General features: G+C 35.5%; 1 protein-coding gene across 1 annotated transcript in view; it reads left to right on the plus strand.

The window, feature by feature from the left end:
* The first annotated feature begins 6 nt into the window (after positions 1-6).
* Positions 7-15,218, plus strand: part of NCAM2 (neural cell adhesion molecule 2) — a 402,212-nt gene continuing 387,000 nt past the window's right edge. Inside the window, exon 1 of the mRNA XM_004675306.1 lies at positions 7-218. Coding sequence (XP_004675363.1) covers positions 164-218 — 55 coding nt within the window. The 5' untranslated portion in view covers positions 7-163. The remainder of the gene's footprint in view (positions 219-15,218) is intronic.

Here is a 15,218-nt window from a genome sequence, read left to right on the forward strand (position 1 = left end):
AGCTGGCAGTCACTTTGCGAGGAGGAGCGCGCGGGCTGCGGGCGGCTGGGGCACCCCGGGAGCGGCGGCGGCGCTAGCAGAGGCGGCCGTGACAGCGGAAGGTTCTCTCGCCTGGGCTGGACTTAATAACTTTGGAACTGTCCACCAGTGTCACGTCCTGAACATGAGCCTCCTCCTCTCCTTCTACCTGCTCGGGTTGCTTGTCTGTAGCGGGCAAGGTAGGAGTGTGGTGCTTTATTCCCTTTACTTTCCCTCCCCCTTCCACCCCACCAGGAGAGGCAGAGGGAGGCATAAGAGGCATGAAATGAAAGAACTAAAGTTAGAGTTATTGGTGGTGGAGGTATGATTATTCTTTGCGCTGGTTCTTGTAGCTGCCGCTAAAGATTGTTGCTGTTCTGTCAAGATCCTTAAATAAGAGAAAATACGGAATTGGAGATGGGCATCGGCGAGCAGGAGATCGAGGCAAACTGCTGCTTCTTTACCACCACCTCCCCTTTCCCCTATCTTGGCTTTTTCTGGTTTTCAAGATCAAAAATTGGAGGAGTATATTGGTGTGTGTGAACAGTTAAATATCAGAGGTTGGGAAGGGAAACGGAATGATGATGTTTTACAGGAGCAGACAAAACTATTAGCATCAAACTCGTTGGTGGAATCTCTGTTGTTTGCAAGAAATTCGATTCTTAGAGACTCTTTTTTTTCCCCCTTTCCAAAGAATACCCCAATTCCTGCCTGTGAAGTGAACGCCGATGGCTATTTTTGTTGAAAACTAAGAGAGGGGGCCTTGGATGGTGTGTGTGTAAGAAAGCCAGATGGATAAAACTAGGGATATGTTGCAGTCATTCATTTTTACACCCCTCACCCCCTGTTAATACATCAAGGTTGAACATTTTTATAACATCAGATTGTAATTACACCTGTAAAGGATTTTTTTTTTCTTTTTAGTTTGTGGAAACTGGTGGAAGCCTTTATCTCCTAAAAGAGGGGTGGGGGGCATGAATAGCTTACTACAATAACCTGACAGAAAATTTGTGGAAGCTACCTCTGTTTATCGATAAAGAGATAGATGTGAATATATCTTGCTTTTTAAGATAGTTCTTAGTCACATAAAATATATTTATAATGGAGACATTTTCAACTGTCCAGATAAGTTTGGACATTTAATTGGGGCCACAAAATGCTAAAACATGTTTTTGTGGGAAGTCTTTATTAAAAAGAAGATAGCAGTAATTCGTGATTGGTAACGATTTCAGAGAATGCTATATTATTAGTGTAGCATGAAATTGTTTTTGGAGAAAAAAATAAATGCTAAGACAAGTTAAAATATCCACTACATTCAATTCTAAGCATTTTTTAACCTTTTATGTGTTGCTCAGTTGATCCAGCAGGGGGTGGTAGAACTCCATTTTAAGGGGAGAAATGGTTCTGCTCTTCTACACTCCCTGGGTCTTTCTATCATTCTTCAGCAGGGCTTGACATTTTGGATATGAAGCCTTCCTTCCTCTGCCCTTCTCCTCCCTAAAGCAATAGTGTTAGTGGCTGATGAAACACGATTGGATGCATATTTTACATTCAGAAATCAAGATGCAAACACTGGGTATTGCTAGAGTTTGTGAAGTGTCTTGGTAAACTGCTGCTGATTTGTCCTTAAAAAAAAAAAAAAACTATGTTAGCAAAATTACAGATATGCCCATTTGAAGCTAATATAAGTCCAATCAGATAATCTAATCACTGTTATCACAAATAGCAGCAGCATATATTTTTGCCCTACAGCAGAGCTGCTTTAGTATTTGGAGAGTAGCTGATTATGTTTAACTGTCCATTTATGATAGAGTCAGGTATTTCTGAATACTAAGAAGCAAAACCTGAGAATTACAGTTAAAATACTGCAATTAACCAAGTATAGATAAGATGGAGCAAGATGGGGGCATGATAGAAAGCAAGTTTATGCAGACTTACTATTGCATTGACAGCTTTGGAGAAGAAAAATGTCTCAGTTGTGCAGTCTGAATGAATCATTGTAGATATTAAGTGTGTAGGAATTTGGGAGATACGAGGAAAATCAAGGATTGTTTAAACATACCCATGGTACTTACAATTTGGGTTTATACCTGTTACATATATGTGAAATTGTGAGTCACCTCATTGATAATTCAGAATGCAGGGATTATAAAGAGGGACTCTAAGACTGAAGCATGCCTGAAGGGGAGCTCATAGTCACTGTAATGAAGCAGAGGACAAGGAGAGTGTCGTTCTGAAGATCTATCTAGTGCAATATAAAATGCATGGCACTCAAAGAGGGAGAGATGCATGTCAGAGAGACTTCGCCTTTGTGAGATGAAACATGCAATACTTTGGTGCCGTGTGTTCTAATGAAGTCAGAGATGCTTGGAAATAGCATTCCGGATCCTGGAGTCCGATTCCTTAATGCTGGTGTTTTGTTCTCCAATTAAGGATGCAGCAGCAAGTATCAGACATACCACTGGGAGTAGTTTAAAAAAAAATGAATCTAGTGTAACTCATAATTTTGTTTATTCTTTTATAAGTGGGGCTATGGAAAAGCTGCCAGTCAGTGATCCCTGGGCTTGCCTTAGAAATACTAAAATCGCAGCTTGCTGATTTATGTTTCCAACAATATACTTGCAGGGGATTTTATGAAGCATGATTGAAGCTATTGCTTTGGAAAGTGGTGTGCAGTTAGACTGGGGAAAGGCAACGATGATGTATTCCCTTTTAAGTAGTCAAAACGTTTTGAACTGCAGCAGTTGAATAAGAGAAAATGACAGAAATGAAAAACTGACTAACTTAAGTGGATGCCAATACCATAATTAGCTAACAAGGTCTAATAGTTCTACTAACTTTCAACACAGCATTATTGTTCTGCGGTAGTGAGAGCCCCCCCCCCCCCCCCCTTTTTTTTTTTTTAATACTAGAAGTCTTTCTTTAAAAGCCTCTTATTTCCACTGTGAGATTAATATCTAATGAAGTTAGGTTGGAATTTAATTGTGCATTCTGAATTTAATTGGCAATAGAAAGGAGATTCTTTAACTTTTGCAATTATTTTGCCTTTGTTTTCAAATGTGGCCACATCCTCTGTCATCATAAATCTCCACTAATAACTTGAGTCTGTGATTCACAGTGCGTTTGCTGTTTGGATCTATGTAAATACAGATTCCCAAGCTGCGGGGCATATTGATTGCTTTCCTGAAGCTTCTATCACTGAAAAAAAATATTTTTCTTCTCAGAATGATTCAAACAAACTAATAATCCATCTACTACTGGATGTTCACATATACAAAATAGAAGCGTATTTATATGGAAATGTAAGATAGAAACAGAGCTATCCATCTCTCTTGTAATTCACTCCAACCACCCACAGTTTAGAACACTTACCTTAGCCAAAATCATGAGGAGAAGGTGGGGAGTGGCCCACTTAATGACTTAAGCTTACAGTTATCTACTTGCATTTACTCTTCTGGTGAAGTTCTACCACTAAGTGCTTTGTTCATTAGAGATGGGAACCTTCTAAAAATGAAGCACAGGTGTGTGGGTGTCTACTCCTTTCTGGTCCACAGGAAGTCCTCCCCGAACCCTGCTACCCAACCCCCAATTGTAGCCTCTCTCAGTCTTATTTTCTATCTACTCCTGCTCTCATTGTTTGACGTTACCCTTGTGTTTGGTAAGGTTTCTATTCCGTGAATTTCATATTCATTTCTACGGAGAAGATAGATTATATCAATGGTTACTGCTATTGTCAATAGATACTGGTGGTGGGGGGAGGATTTCCTTTCTTGTTTCATGTTAAAGGAGTTAAATAGAGGATGTGTCCACTTTCCTTTGGAAAGCTGAATTGGAGTCCATAGAACCAGTGAGGAAGTTGGTAGGCCCCTGGTGTTCAGATGAATGTTTTCAATGACACAGGGTCTAATGTTCTCCTAGAAGTAATGGCCCATTAGGGCAGCAATTAATAGAACAAAAGAACATCATTCAGTTCAAGAAGAAAGTCAAACTTCATATAATTTTTGTAAATAAAATGACTTTCCTTCCAACATAGAAGGAGTTTGTGATGGGGCTGAGAGATGAGGTATAGAGACTGAACAGTGCAATGTGTTTTTGCTTGTTTCCATGTGAGGGAGAGTTTGAATAGAAGCCCGGTGTCTATCTGAAGGCCCTGTCTGACTTTTGACATTTGGAAATGAGTTTAATTCTTCTATTTCCAGGGTCATCTCTTATCCCGGTGAACTTGTGACAGTAGGAAGAAAGTGCTTGAGAAGTGATAGAGCCAGTCAGAAATGCTTTTGTTTTTTGACCCCCCAAAATTAATTCTCTGGGTTTTGGTGTATGCAAAAGTAATCTGATAATTTTAAAGTATAAAGGAAACTTGTCATGTTTTATTTATTCTTCATACCTGTTATGCGATCCCAGTAATATTGAAGATAGGTCCATTTAACATATTATAAATTAATTTTAAATTTCCAAATAATACAACATGAGAACACTTTAAAGATGGAACCAGTGTTTTTATACTTTTGTTTAGTGTAATATTCCAGAGCTTCATAAAGTCGAGGTATCTTTTTAATTGTTCAGAAAATAAAAGTGGATCTGTATGGCACTCTTTAAAACATCTTAGTAACTTTTAACTATTTTCAATTATAATAATAGGGCTGGTCTAAAATAGCTAACAATGGACTTTCTTGTTTCGCATATTCACCAACTCATTACATATTACAAAACAATTTTAAAAGGTCATGATGTCATGAAATGGAATTTCCTAAATTTAAATAGTCCAGCAGAGTGATGAGAAAATTGGAGAGTATTTATAAGCATAACAATCAACAGATGAGAGTTTGTAGAATTTCGAGTTAATTAATCAACATTTCTTGACTCCATCTTATTTGCTAAAACTAGCAGGGGCAGGAAAAGGACATTGGAACAGAAATAAGAAAACTTAGACTACTAAAAAGTTCTCAATTGAAGAAGAAACTGAAGGAGTCACTATGTAATTATTTGAAAATTTGATTTAAAATTATCTGACTAGTGGTCTTGCTGTACTGCCACCACACGTAACAATTAAGATACTAGTTACCTATAGGGATCTTGTAATATGTCAGTCTTACTATGCTAGGCATGTCACTGTTTATGTTTTTTGTTCAATATGCATACAGATAATTCTACTTATGGTTTTAGGACACATTTTATTCAGTTCTTAGAAATCATTGTAAGCTGTTCTATGATCATGGAAAAGAACATGGAAGGGGAGGTCATCTAATTCATTGAGAGTGACTTATTCACCCTTTTTTCATTCATCAAACACTTTATGTCTGCAGTGTTATAAACAGCTCATCAGGCAGCATTCCTAGAATGGTTGCACAGGTGGTGTGATGAACAACTCCAGGGGGCGCCATTCATAGTATGGTGTTAAAATACATATTTATTTCAAAAATTTCCAGCAGATGGCGATAGAGGGTGTTGAGGAATGGGTTTCTTTTCTTCTATCATGTATCCCTTCAGTGGGAAAATGTCAGACTGGCTAAGGATGACTACATCATTAGGATAATGGTCCAGTACAAAAGTAAAAGCTTAGTAAGTAAAGCTCTGATCTCTAAAATCTTCAGTTCTCTGAACACCAGACTTTTAGCAGTGATTTAAAAAAAAAAAAAATACCCTAACCTAACATTACTACAACTCCATGTAATAATGATATTTACATCCTGATCATTTTGTCAGTAATCTAACACTTGTGGAAATATTGTGGTGAATACAATGCTAGTATCTTACTACAGTATAGAACGCTTGTTCAACGTGATTTCAATTATGTTATAACTAACAACCATCACAAATTCAAGGGATTATTAACTTTATTGATGAAGGAGCTGAAAGATGAGAAATTCTGATTTGCATTATCAAATATAGTTAATATTTATCTAGAATTACTATCGCTAATAGATTCATTTCTAGATCATTGCTTAATTTTTAATATATTTAATGTAGTTGATGAATTTGTATGTATGCAGGGAGAAATGGCACATAGAATCTAATATTGACAGCTGAAAATACAAAAAAATAAATTTATGGATTCAATTAATCCTGCATCCAAATTTCTAGCCACAGAATTTTGAATAGGTTTAGTGTCTAATTCAATGTTTTCTGTTTCAGTGTGAGTTTCTTTTATATCTATTACCTTCTATGCATTTGATAAATGGGACCTGATGCAGAAATTGTGTTGACCATACATGATTTCCTTAGCTCATTTTTTTAAGTGACCAAGAACAAGCTTTCTTACAATTAAAAAGAAAGCACAGCAACCTAGGAAAATATCCAATAAAACATGGAAGTTGATCTCAGTTGTCTATTTGCTGATAGTATTGGCTTGTTAGTGACTTCAAGGCCATTTTGTTTTCTACTGCATTATATATCTGGTAACTTTCAGAAACTGTGGCCAAAGAAACTGGGAATCCCTTTCTGCTGGGCTAAAATTATGTGTTTGTTTACTTGTTTTTATTTTCATTTTCATTTTTTTTAATGTACACATGGAAAATAGATTGTAGAGTGAATGCTCTTCAGGTCTTTTATCTTGAGGAAACTTTAAAAGCTAGGTACTAATACCAGTAGAGTTTTACCTGCACAAGTATTTTAATTAAGATGGTTATGGCTTTTTTAGTGCTTCATTTTAAATTTCTGTAGATTTGTGTTGAATGTTCTGACCTCTAATTCTGCCTCTTCTCAGAAGCCATGATAACTTTTACTGCAAAATTTTGCAGAGATCAGTATTTTTCAGGGATGCAAATAATGGAGTTATAGTAGAAACACATGTCACTACATAAAATAAACCAAAGTAATATGACTAAGGCCTATATTTAAGGGTAGTAGGTCCCTGTATAAGAAAATAAGCACACTTTTTTTTTTTTTCAGGCTGTGTTTTTATTTTCCAATTAGAAATATTCCAGTTGTTAACTGCTTATAAGAAAATTTGTAGTTAGGGTACATTGAACATTTTATTAGGGATTAATAGATTAAATATCCTTGGTTTTTAAGTACTTGTCCTTTAAATATGGATGATTTTTGCAATAATGATTTCCTATTTTTAATAGACTAGTTCACTTGAAATTATATGTGGTAAATTTTTTTTCTTTTTTTTTATTACAAAGTTTATTTTTACATCATTTTGCACATTTTTTTTTTCCATCTCGATTGTAATCCCCGCGGGTTTCCCATCACCAAATCACCCCTGTGCCACCACCATAGTCCCGAATAAGCACACTTTTAATCATTCTAAATATTAACTAGAGGACAGTTATTGTAACTTGTTTGTCCCTGACTACAATATTAGGCTTTCTAATTATTTTTGCATTTATTGTCCTATTTAATTCTCTCTGGTTATTATTTCTGTCAATCATAAATATTGACTGCATAACCTGAGCAGAGAAATTTAATTTTGATGTTATAGCAATAACTTTGTGTAATCTATGAGTGAAATGCTGTACATAGATTAGGTGAAGATCAATATGAAACATTAAGTATGTGTCATATTTTGCCAAGATACTGATCCAGAATATTTATATTTTTTGAATTTTATTTACTAACAACTTATAACTGGTTAATACTAAGTTAAACACATTTCAGTTCTTTCAACTTCCTTTTTATACTATTGACTGCAGAATAACTGGCTTTACCCTACCACTTCTATAGATTATCTACAGTTTCATACCAGATTAAACTTTCAAATTAGCAAAGCATTGCATTTATAAATCATAATATTTTAAATTGTATATGCTATCCAGTAAGGCATGGTAATTCATGCACATACACATAGCCAACACTAATTAACTTATCTGAAATCCCACAGTTATCCTGAAAGATAGAGAAGGAAATAAAACTGAAAGCGATAAAAATTGCTTTCCAAAAGAAAAGTTTAAAAAATTGTAGAATCAGGACTTGATATAAATATTTTACTCTAGATACAGCACATTTTTCCTATTATAATATATCTACTTTTCCTTAGTTTCCTCATATCTCCAAAGCAACTCAAAAATAATTTCTGTACATATTTTATGTCACTGTGGTCTTCAAAGTTACTTTTGGATTCTGTTTACAGGACACATGCTGTTAATTTTAATTAGAGGTCTACCTTTCGTTTGAAGTGTTGAGTGTTCCTGACTTAGAACTGTTAAAGACTTTTGCTTTTTCATTTGCACAGTTCTACTTTCTCAGCTTCATTATCATGCACACCAAACATGCTTGCACTATTTCTGGAATTCTCAAACTTGGAACTTGTGTATGCTGGTCCATAGACAAGTCTTTTACATGGATCCTGCCAGTCATTCTCTGGACAATTTCTTTTAATCTTCAAGATTCAGAACACATACATCATCACTGGAAACAGCTTTCTTTCTTTCAGAAATATTCATTAATTTCCAACTACATGCCAGTCAATTCACATGGCAATGAAGATCCAGTCAAGGACAGTAGCATATATGAAATCTGTTTATCAGACTTCATCGTATGGTGATCTGACCTTCCATGTGAATTCCATGAGAGCAATCAATGATGACTTTTATGTTGGCTTTCCATTATACACAATATACTTGATTAGACTATTCACTGTAAATTCATAAGTGCATCCTTGAAATATAGTTGATCTTTAGCAAGTATGTGCTGAATGAATAAGTATTACCCTGGTCATTTAAAGATATTTACTATAGGCATTGAGTAATAATTACATTTGTTGGGAATAACTATCTGTGGATATTTATTTTGCATTCTTTTTTTAAGATTCATTTATTTATTCATACAGAATTGGGGTACAGGTCAGAGATGCAGAGGGTAAGAGGATTCACCAGAGAGAGAGTGGGGAGCAGAACAGGCAGATCAATGAAGTACACTGCTGAGGGGAGCAGCGGGCGGGTCAGGAGAGGTCTGTCTCGCCATGTGGATCACCTCCGGGGCAGGTGGGAATCGAACTCATGTGGAGGTGGTTTAAGCTTCTTTGTGCTGTGCTTTAACCCACTGCGCCACCAGGGAGGGCCTTATTTTGCATTCTTAGTTTATAGTAGTGCCATGAGTTTGATAGGTTCTTCAATAAGTATGTGATTATGTGGAATACAATGGACTCATAGTGCTTATTTCATCAGGAAGAACATCAAAGATGATACCTTATAACAGATTTTATATCCTAAACTCAAAATTAATTTGGCTGGAAATAAATAATATTTTTAGATCTTGCCATAAGATTTGATCTTTGGAAGTCTTCATTGAGGCGTAGGAGATGGTTATATACCAGGGTTATCAAAGTCTTCAATGTATAGAAATTAATGTATAATATGTTGATAATGGAACAATTAAACATTAAGTATTGACTGTAGAGAATTTCTGAAATGTCAATACAGCAAGGATTTAAAGTCTTCAAAACCAGGATAATCCTCTGTGGCTAATTAAAATTTAACTACTCAATCAATGATTGTTGAAAGCCTTTCTAAACATTATGTATAGCAAGACAAATAAGAATTCTTTTACATTTTTTCCATAGATTTTGCCTTTTTAAAAAAGAAAGGTGATTTAATCTTGTCTGGTAAGTGATTTAATCTTGTCCATGTCAGGTGGCCATTCTTTATCATGATTTTCTGATGTTCTCTAGGTCTGTCTTCAGGGATGGAAGCATTAAAGTTGATTGGACAGAATACATTTTCTGATTCTCCAGAGTATATTATCACCTATTTAATTATCTGCCTACTATTTTTCCACTAATGTTACCATTATTTTTATGCAACCTTCAATCTGAAACAGTTTACAATTAAAGGTATACCTAGTGCTTCTGATTCATCCATGTTTACTCTCATTTCCCCCCTAAAATTTCACATAATTTATAATCACCCTAATTGGTTATCTACATTAGTCATTTTATTTCAAAATCCTTTCATAAACCAAAGGTTAATGCATTTTACCTCTGTGGGGATTGCGTGTGGTATGCAATTTAGAAACAAAACTCCACCTAAGTCATTAAGTGACATTATGCCATCATGTGAGCTTTACTGAAAACTTTCAGAGACATATTCAAAATGAACATGAAATATTTGACTTTAGTTTCCTCATAATATTAAAATAACACTTCTTACTATAGAAATCTGAGCAATTATGATACACCATCAGTTGCTAATGTATTTGTCTTTCAAGTCCCTGCCCCATTTCTATTGTAATGAAACATTAAAGACACTCTCCTCTCTGCACTATGCATTGTTTCTATAGACTGCTTGGTGAACAGTAACTTCATTAAGTAGACTATATCTGGTTTTTGAAAGGAAAAACAAAATAAATAAATGTGTTAACTGTGGTAACAAAGGATCATATTTCTTAGTTAACCTGCACTTGTCTCTTCTTTTTTTGGATGCCTCTCACCCCTCTACCTTATTTCAAAGTCTCTATATTTTAAGTGATGTATGGAATTGTTGATATGTGATGGAAGAGAGTTTGGTAGAGACAAGTCAAGTGCCTTTTTCTAATTGCAGCTTCAATCCGGCTAAGTGTAACTCCATAACACACTCCAATCATTGGCAGAAAGGCATGCAGGAAAATGAGTTGCTGAGAAGTGAACGGAAATACAGTATTTCCCAATAGCACAGTAGTACAATAGTCTCTCTCTCTCTCTCTCTCTCTTTTTTTTCTTCAAGGAATATAACTTGTCAGCTAAAGGAGAATGGAAAAGTAAGTAGGTGGTGGGTCAGCTTTGAAGAGCCAAGATAAACCTCACATGAGTGTATCCATGCAAGGGGAGAAGGAGATACCCAACAAAACAGTGATTGTAGGCAGCCTCCCTTCCTCCATGAGCAGTATCTGTTAATTTTTGATTAATGAATTGAATTAAAGAAGTGTCAAACATGAACAAAAGTAGACACCAATTAATATAGTGGGGCAGATTCATCAGTAATATACTGCATGTGGCGTGGAGCATACAACTATTTTCAATAGGGTAAACAATCCAGACTGCACTGAACTTTGATTTGTACAGAGGTGACTTAAAGAGAAAATGAGGAAATGGTGTGTGTGTGTGGGGGGGGGGTGAGTAGAAAGTGAGTAGACTTGGTAGCATCAGAAAAGAGAGAAATTACGGAAATCTAGAAGGGGTTAGTCCATGTGAAACTCATCTGGGATTATTGACTTGTTCCCACACTCCACGAAGACTGGGAATCTGGCTTGATCTTTAGGTATTTGTGTAAGCGAATAGCAAATACTTTTTGCAACCTTATATTTTCTCAGGCAGTTATCACTTTAATGGGACTTAGAGTTATTCCACGGAAGTGGCCTTGAGCAGTTAAAAATTGCGTGAGTATTTTGATAAGATCTTTATAGATTAAGATTGAGGTTTACTTGAAAAGAGGGCGCAGAACAACCTGGCCCATGTTTAGTAAAGGAGAAAAGCTTTGTCAGAAGAAAGTCTGTCAGTTACCCTGCAGAGTTACCTCATTTTTATATTATATGTGTGTGTGTGTGTTCAGAACTATCATTGTACAGCTAAATCATAAAATAATGAGTAAAGACCTTGAAAATCAAATTCAATTAATATTTGCTTCTGACTGAAATACAGTTCCTCTAATGTTTCAAGGGATTTCTGAAGAGAAGAAGGTTTAAAACTAGTTCAAATTTTAAATTTTTACCAGACTTTCTAGCCATTTTTTTGATGACCAGTCTCTAGATGAGTGACTATAAGTCATCCAGTAAATTTTTTAGGATCTTAAAGATTAATGAGCATGAAAAGCTAACAGGATTTAGAGATATTGGATTCTGAGTGGCTGTTAGGTGGGGTAGGGGATTGTTCAGGTTAGTATAATTCATTAAGAACTATATAGCTTTAATATTTAAGTATCAGCTATATTTTGAAATGGTTCCTATTGTGAAACATTGTAATAATTAATAATTCAGTTAGTCATCAGCTTGTGGTGACTCATAGAATACTTTCATAGTGAAATTACATCAGTTTAGGGGTGCTTCTAGAGGCAAAGAAGAGAACAAAATTAAAAGGTCTAAAAATAAAGATCTGTGATAGCATGTAAGACTTCTGTAGGCAAGTTTGTACATCATGTTATTTCTCAGTTTTCACAATTTTCCTTGACTTTATAAAGAAAATTAACTGCAGCAGATTCATGTATCATGTTTTTTAGGCAATATGTTTGAAGTTCAGAAAGATAAATATTTCTTTCACTGGCCTCATTTAAATGTTTAAAGCAATCATCATATGTCATCCAGCACACTTCCTGCCATTCTAACTGGCGAGAAATATTACATATAACCCTCCTAAGCCAGACACTGATGTGGTTTTATGTTGCCATGATTTCCCTTGACTAACGGAAAAAAAAAAAAAAACAGCTTTCTTTGTACTCTCATGACTGACCAATCAAATTTAGTGTGTATTTAGTAAGGAAGAACAAAGGACAAGAATAGTGTTTGGGAGGACAAGCAATTGTGTCTGCCATAGGAATGTCTAAGAATCTTTTTCTGAAGAATGTAAATGACGTAAAAAATCAACAATTAGTAAGCACTTACAGTATATTTTATTATTTTGTGTATTACATGTAATCTAATTTAATTCTTGATTCTATTTTATGAAACAGGTTATGAAGAGGTAGTGAGTGGACTCAATATAATTTTTCAAGTTCACAAAGCTATTTGATGATAGAGTTGGGGGTTGAAAGCATACTGCCTAGTAACAGGGTCACCATAAAGAGGTACTGAAACCAATTATATTGAGTATAAGTTTACTTTTGTGAAGGTTAAAGCTGCCAGGACAGCGTACTAACTCTTGTGAACAGCATTTGTCCTGGAAGACCTCCTATGAACGTTATTATACTTGATATCACTTCATATCTGTACACATAGGTCCTTCATTTATGTAGTGTGTTTGTGTGTGTGTGTATATGTATGTATACATGTTGCAGATAAAACAATACGGGATTGATTGAAGTCATTGTCCTGAGTTCACATGGCTGTGAAGTGGCTTAGGTGGGTCTTGATTGAGAACTCACTTTAATTTGAAGGCCTATCTCTCTTAAACACAGTGCTTGAAGACTGTTAGACTAAGAATGTTAGATTTGAAATAAAACAAATTCCATGAAACTGAATAAACTTCCAGAAACTTATAATACAACCGAAGCTATTTTTTAAAAGAAAAGTATATTTGTTTTTGTTATTTGTTGCAAGAAAGAAAACCTCGCATTTAAGAAAACCAAGAAAAAATATACTCATTTGGCTTCTGGCAAAAATTGGATAAGAAATACAAATGGAAACCATTGTCTTCCTGAGAGGCAAAAGTTGAAATGATTGTTAAGGCAAGTTGAATCTTATATGTGGGTGATGATGTATACTCACTAGTCAAGCTTCTCATCTACAGTCTGCTTAACCCCAGATGTGTGCTGCACCAGCTCCTAGCTGCTGGATATTTCTTTCTGAAACCACACAGTGAACTAAAGGTAAGGTAGATCTTGAGGGCAGACACTGGAGAGTGGAAACAGCCCTGAAAGGGAGTCTGAACTTTGTCTGGGTTTTTGGATTCATTTTGAGTTGGTCAAGCAATAAACGTAGTAATTGCCCTTCATTCCTCATTCTGCCTCAGCTGTGAAGCCCTGCACAATGCTGGTAAGCAACTAGCTGAGAGGAGCTGAGAGCCTAGAACCATAAAGCTCCAAATGTGTCTGCCCTGTGATTACTGTTTCTTAGATGGCCACTCCACTGCGATTTCCCCCACACCGGTACTCACCTGTGTTTGCAATGCATCGCCTACTAGGTGCAATTACATACCTATCCATATATATGTAGACACACATGCGGGGTGTGTAAGGTACATTCCAGCTTCCTGTATGTATGTAAAATCTCTGGGAACCAGCATGTCACTCAGTGCTGTGTCAAAATGTTTGCTGTATTTGTTTCATTACTTTCATTAGTGTTGAAATTCATGAATATTTTAAATGACTTGTTCTTTGCTGTTTTTTGCCTCTAAGAAGAAAATGTACTCTATGGTAAAACATTGGATTTATTATTCACACTTTGTAAAACTGAAGACTAATTAGGCAGTGTTTAATTTCTCAAAACTACAAAACAATATCTGTTGTCTTTCTGTTGCACAAAATGAACAGCTAAACAGCTCTACCACCTTATTTAAAAAAAAAAAAATCCCAGCACACAAGTATTCATAATTTATGATGTTTTCCATCAAGCTGTATTCCCTGAATATAGATAAAACCGGCATTTGGAGCATAGATGCTTGGTTACAGCTCAGGGGCTGTGTTGGAAGGCATGCACAGACTTGAATCCTTCATTTCATTTTCCCCGATTTGTAATTGAAGAGATGAAGGCTGCTAAGTTTCTAACAGTGTTAGACTCTTTTGCATTTTGCAGCATAAGTGAGTTATAATATTTCCTGTAAAAAAGCTGCTCAACAAATTGTTTTATTTGTAATTTCTCAATAAGTATTGGATCATCAAATGGTAGAGACAAGTCCTCTTGTATTTCAGTGGTTGATTACCAAGTTCCTTTTGAGGATGACTAAATAGATAATCTGCTTCTATTTCTGATGACAGTGAACACATTCATTTGTATAAAGAGCTTTTGTGAGATATGTTGATAATGTTCATATAAAGCAGGTTCATATTTGCAGGTATTCATGACAACTCATTTCATGTATTTGCAGCTAAGTCTTCATATTAGATAGTTTCTATCAACTTTATCATTGAATGGTTTGTGGTTTTATGGAAATCAGCATATTTTTAGAGGAACTTTCTTTTTCTATAAGCAACATTGAATTTTAAAGATTGATTTTTAAAGATTACTTTGGTTTTCTTTTACTTCTTATGGTTTGATGACATCAGTCAAAATTGTTTCTCACTGTTCAGGATTCACATCACAGGCTGGTCTTTGAAATGTTCTGACTGAGGGACTGGAGACCTAGTGGATTGGTGCCAGCATGTGGGGGTGCCAGGCATTGAAGCTGGTTAGTGCTAGGGTAAAGCTCTTTTCCATGCACAAGTTGGTAATGGTTTCTTGTGAATGAGTCTGGACCTGTGACCCAAATAATGTGCTTAGCAGATTAATATCTGTGTGTTTTTTCCCACTCTCTTTTGTACTCAATGAACCCAGATTTCTACTTACTATTGCATATCTAAATATATTTAGATAATATTTACCTTCAAAATGAAATATTTGTTAACTGTATTCACAGAAGTTTTTTTTTTTTTTTT

This window comes from Condylura cristata, unplaced genomic scaffold, assembly GCF_000260355.1.
Source record: "Condylura cristata isolate star-nosed mole 26May11 unplaced genomic scaffold, ConCri1.0 scaffold00003, whole genome shotgun sequence".
In the NCBI taxonomy this organism is placed as follows: domain Eukaryota; kingdom Metazoa; phylum Chordata; class Mammalia; order Eulipotyphla; family Talpidae; genus Condylura; species Condylura cristata.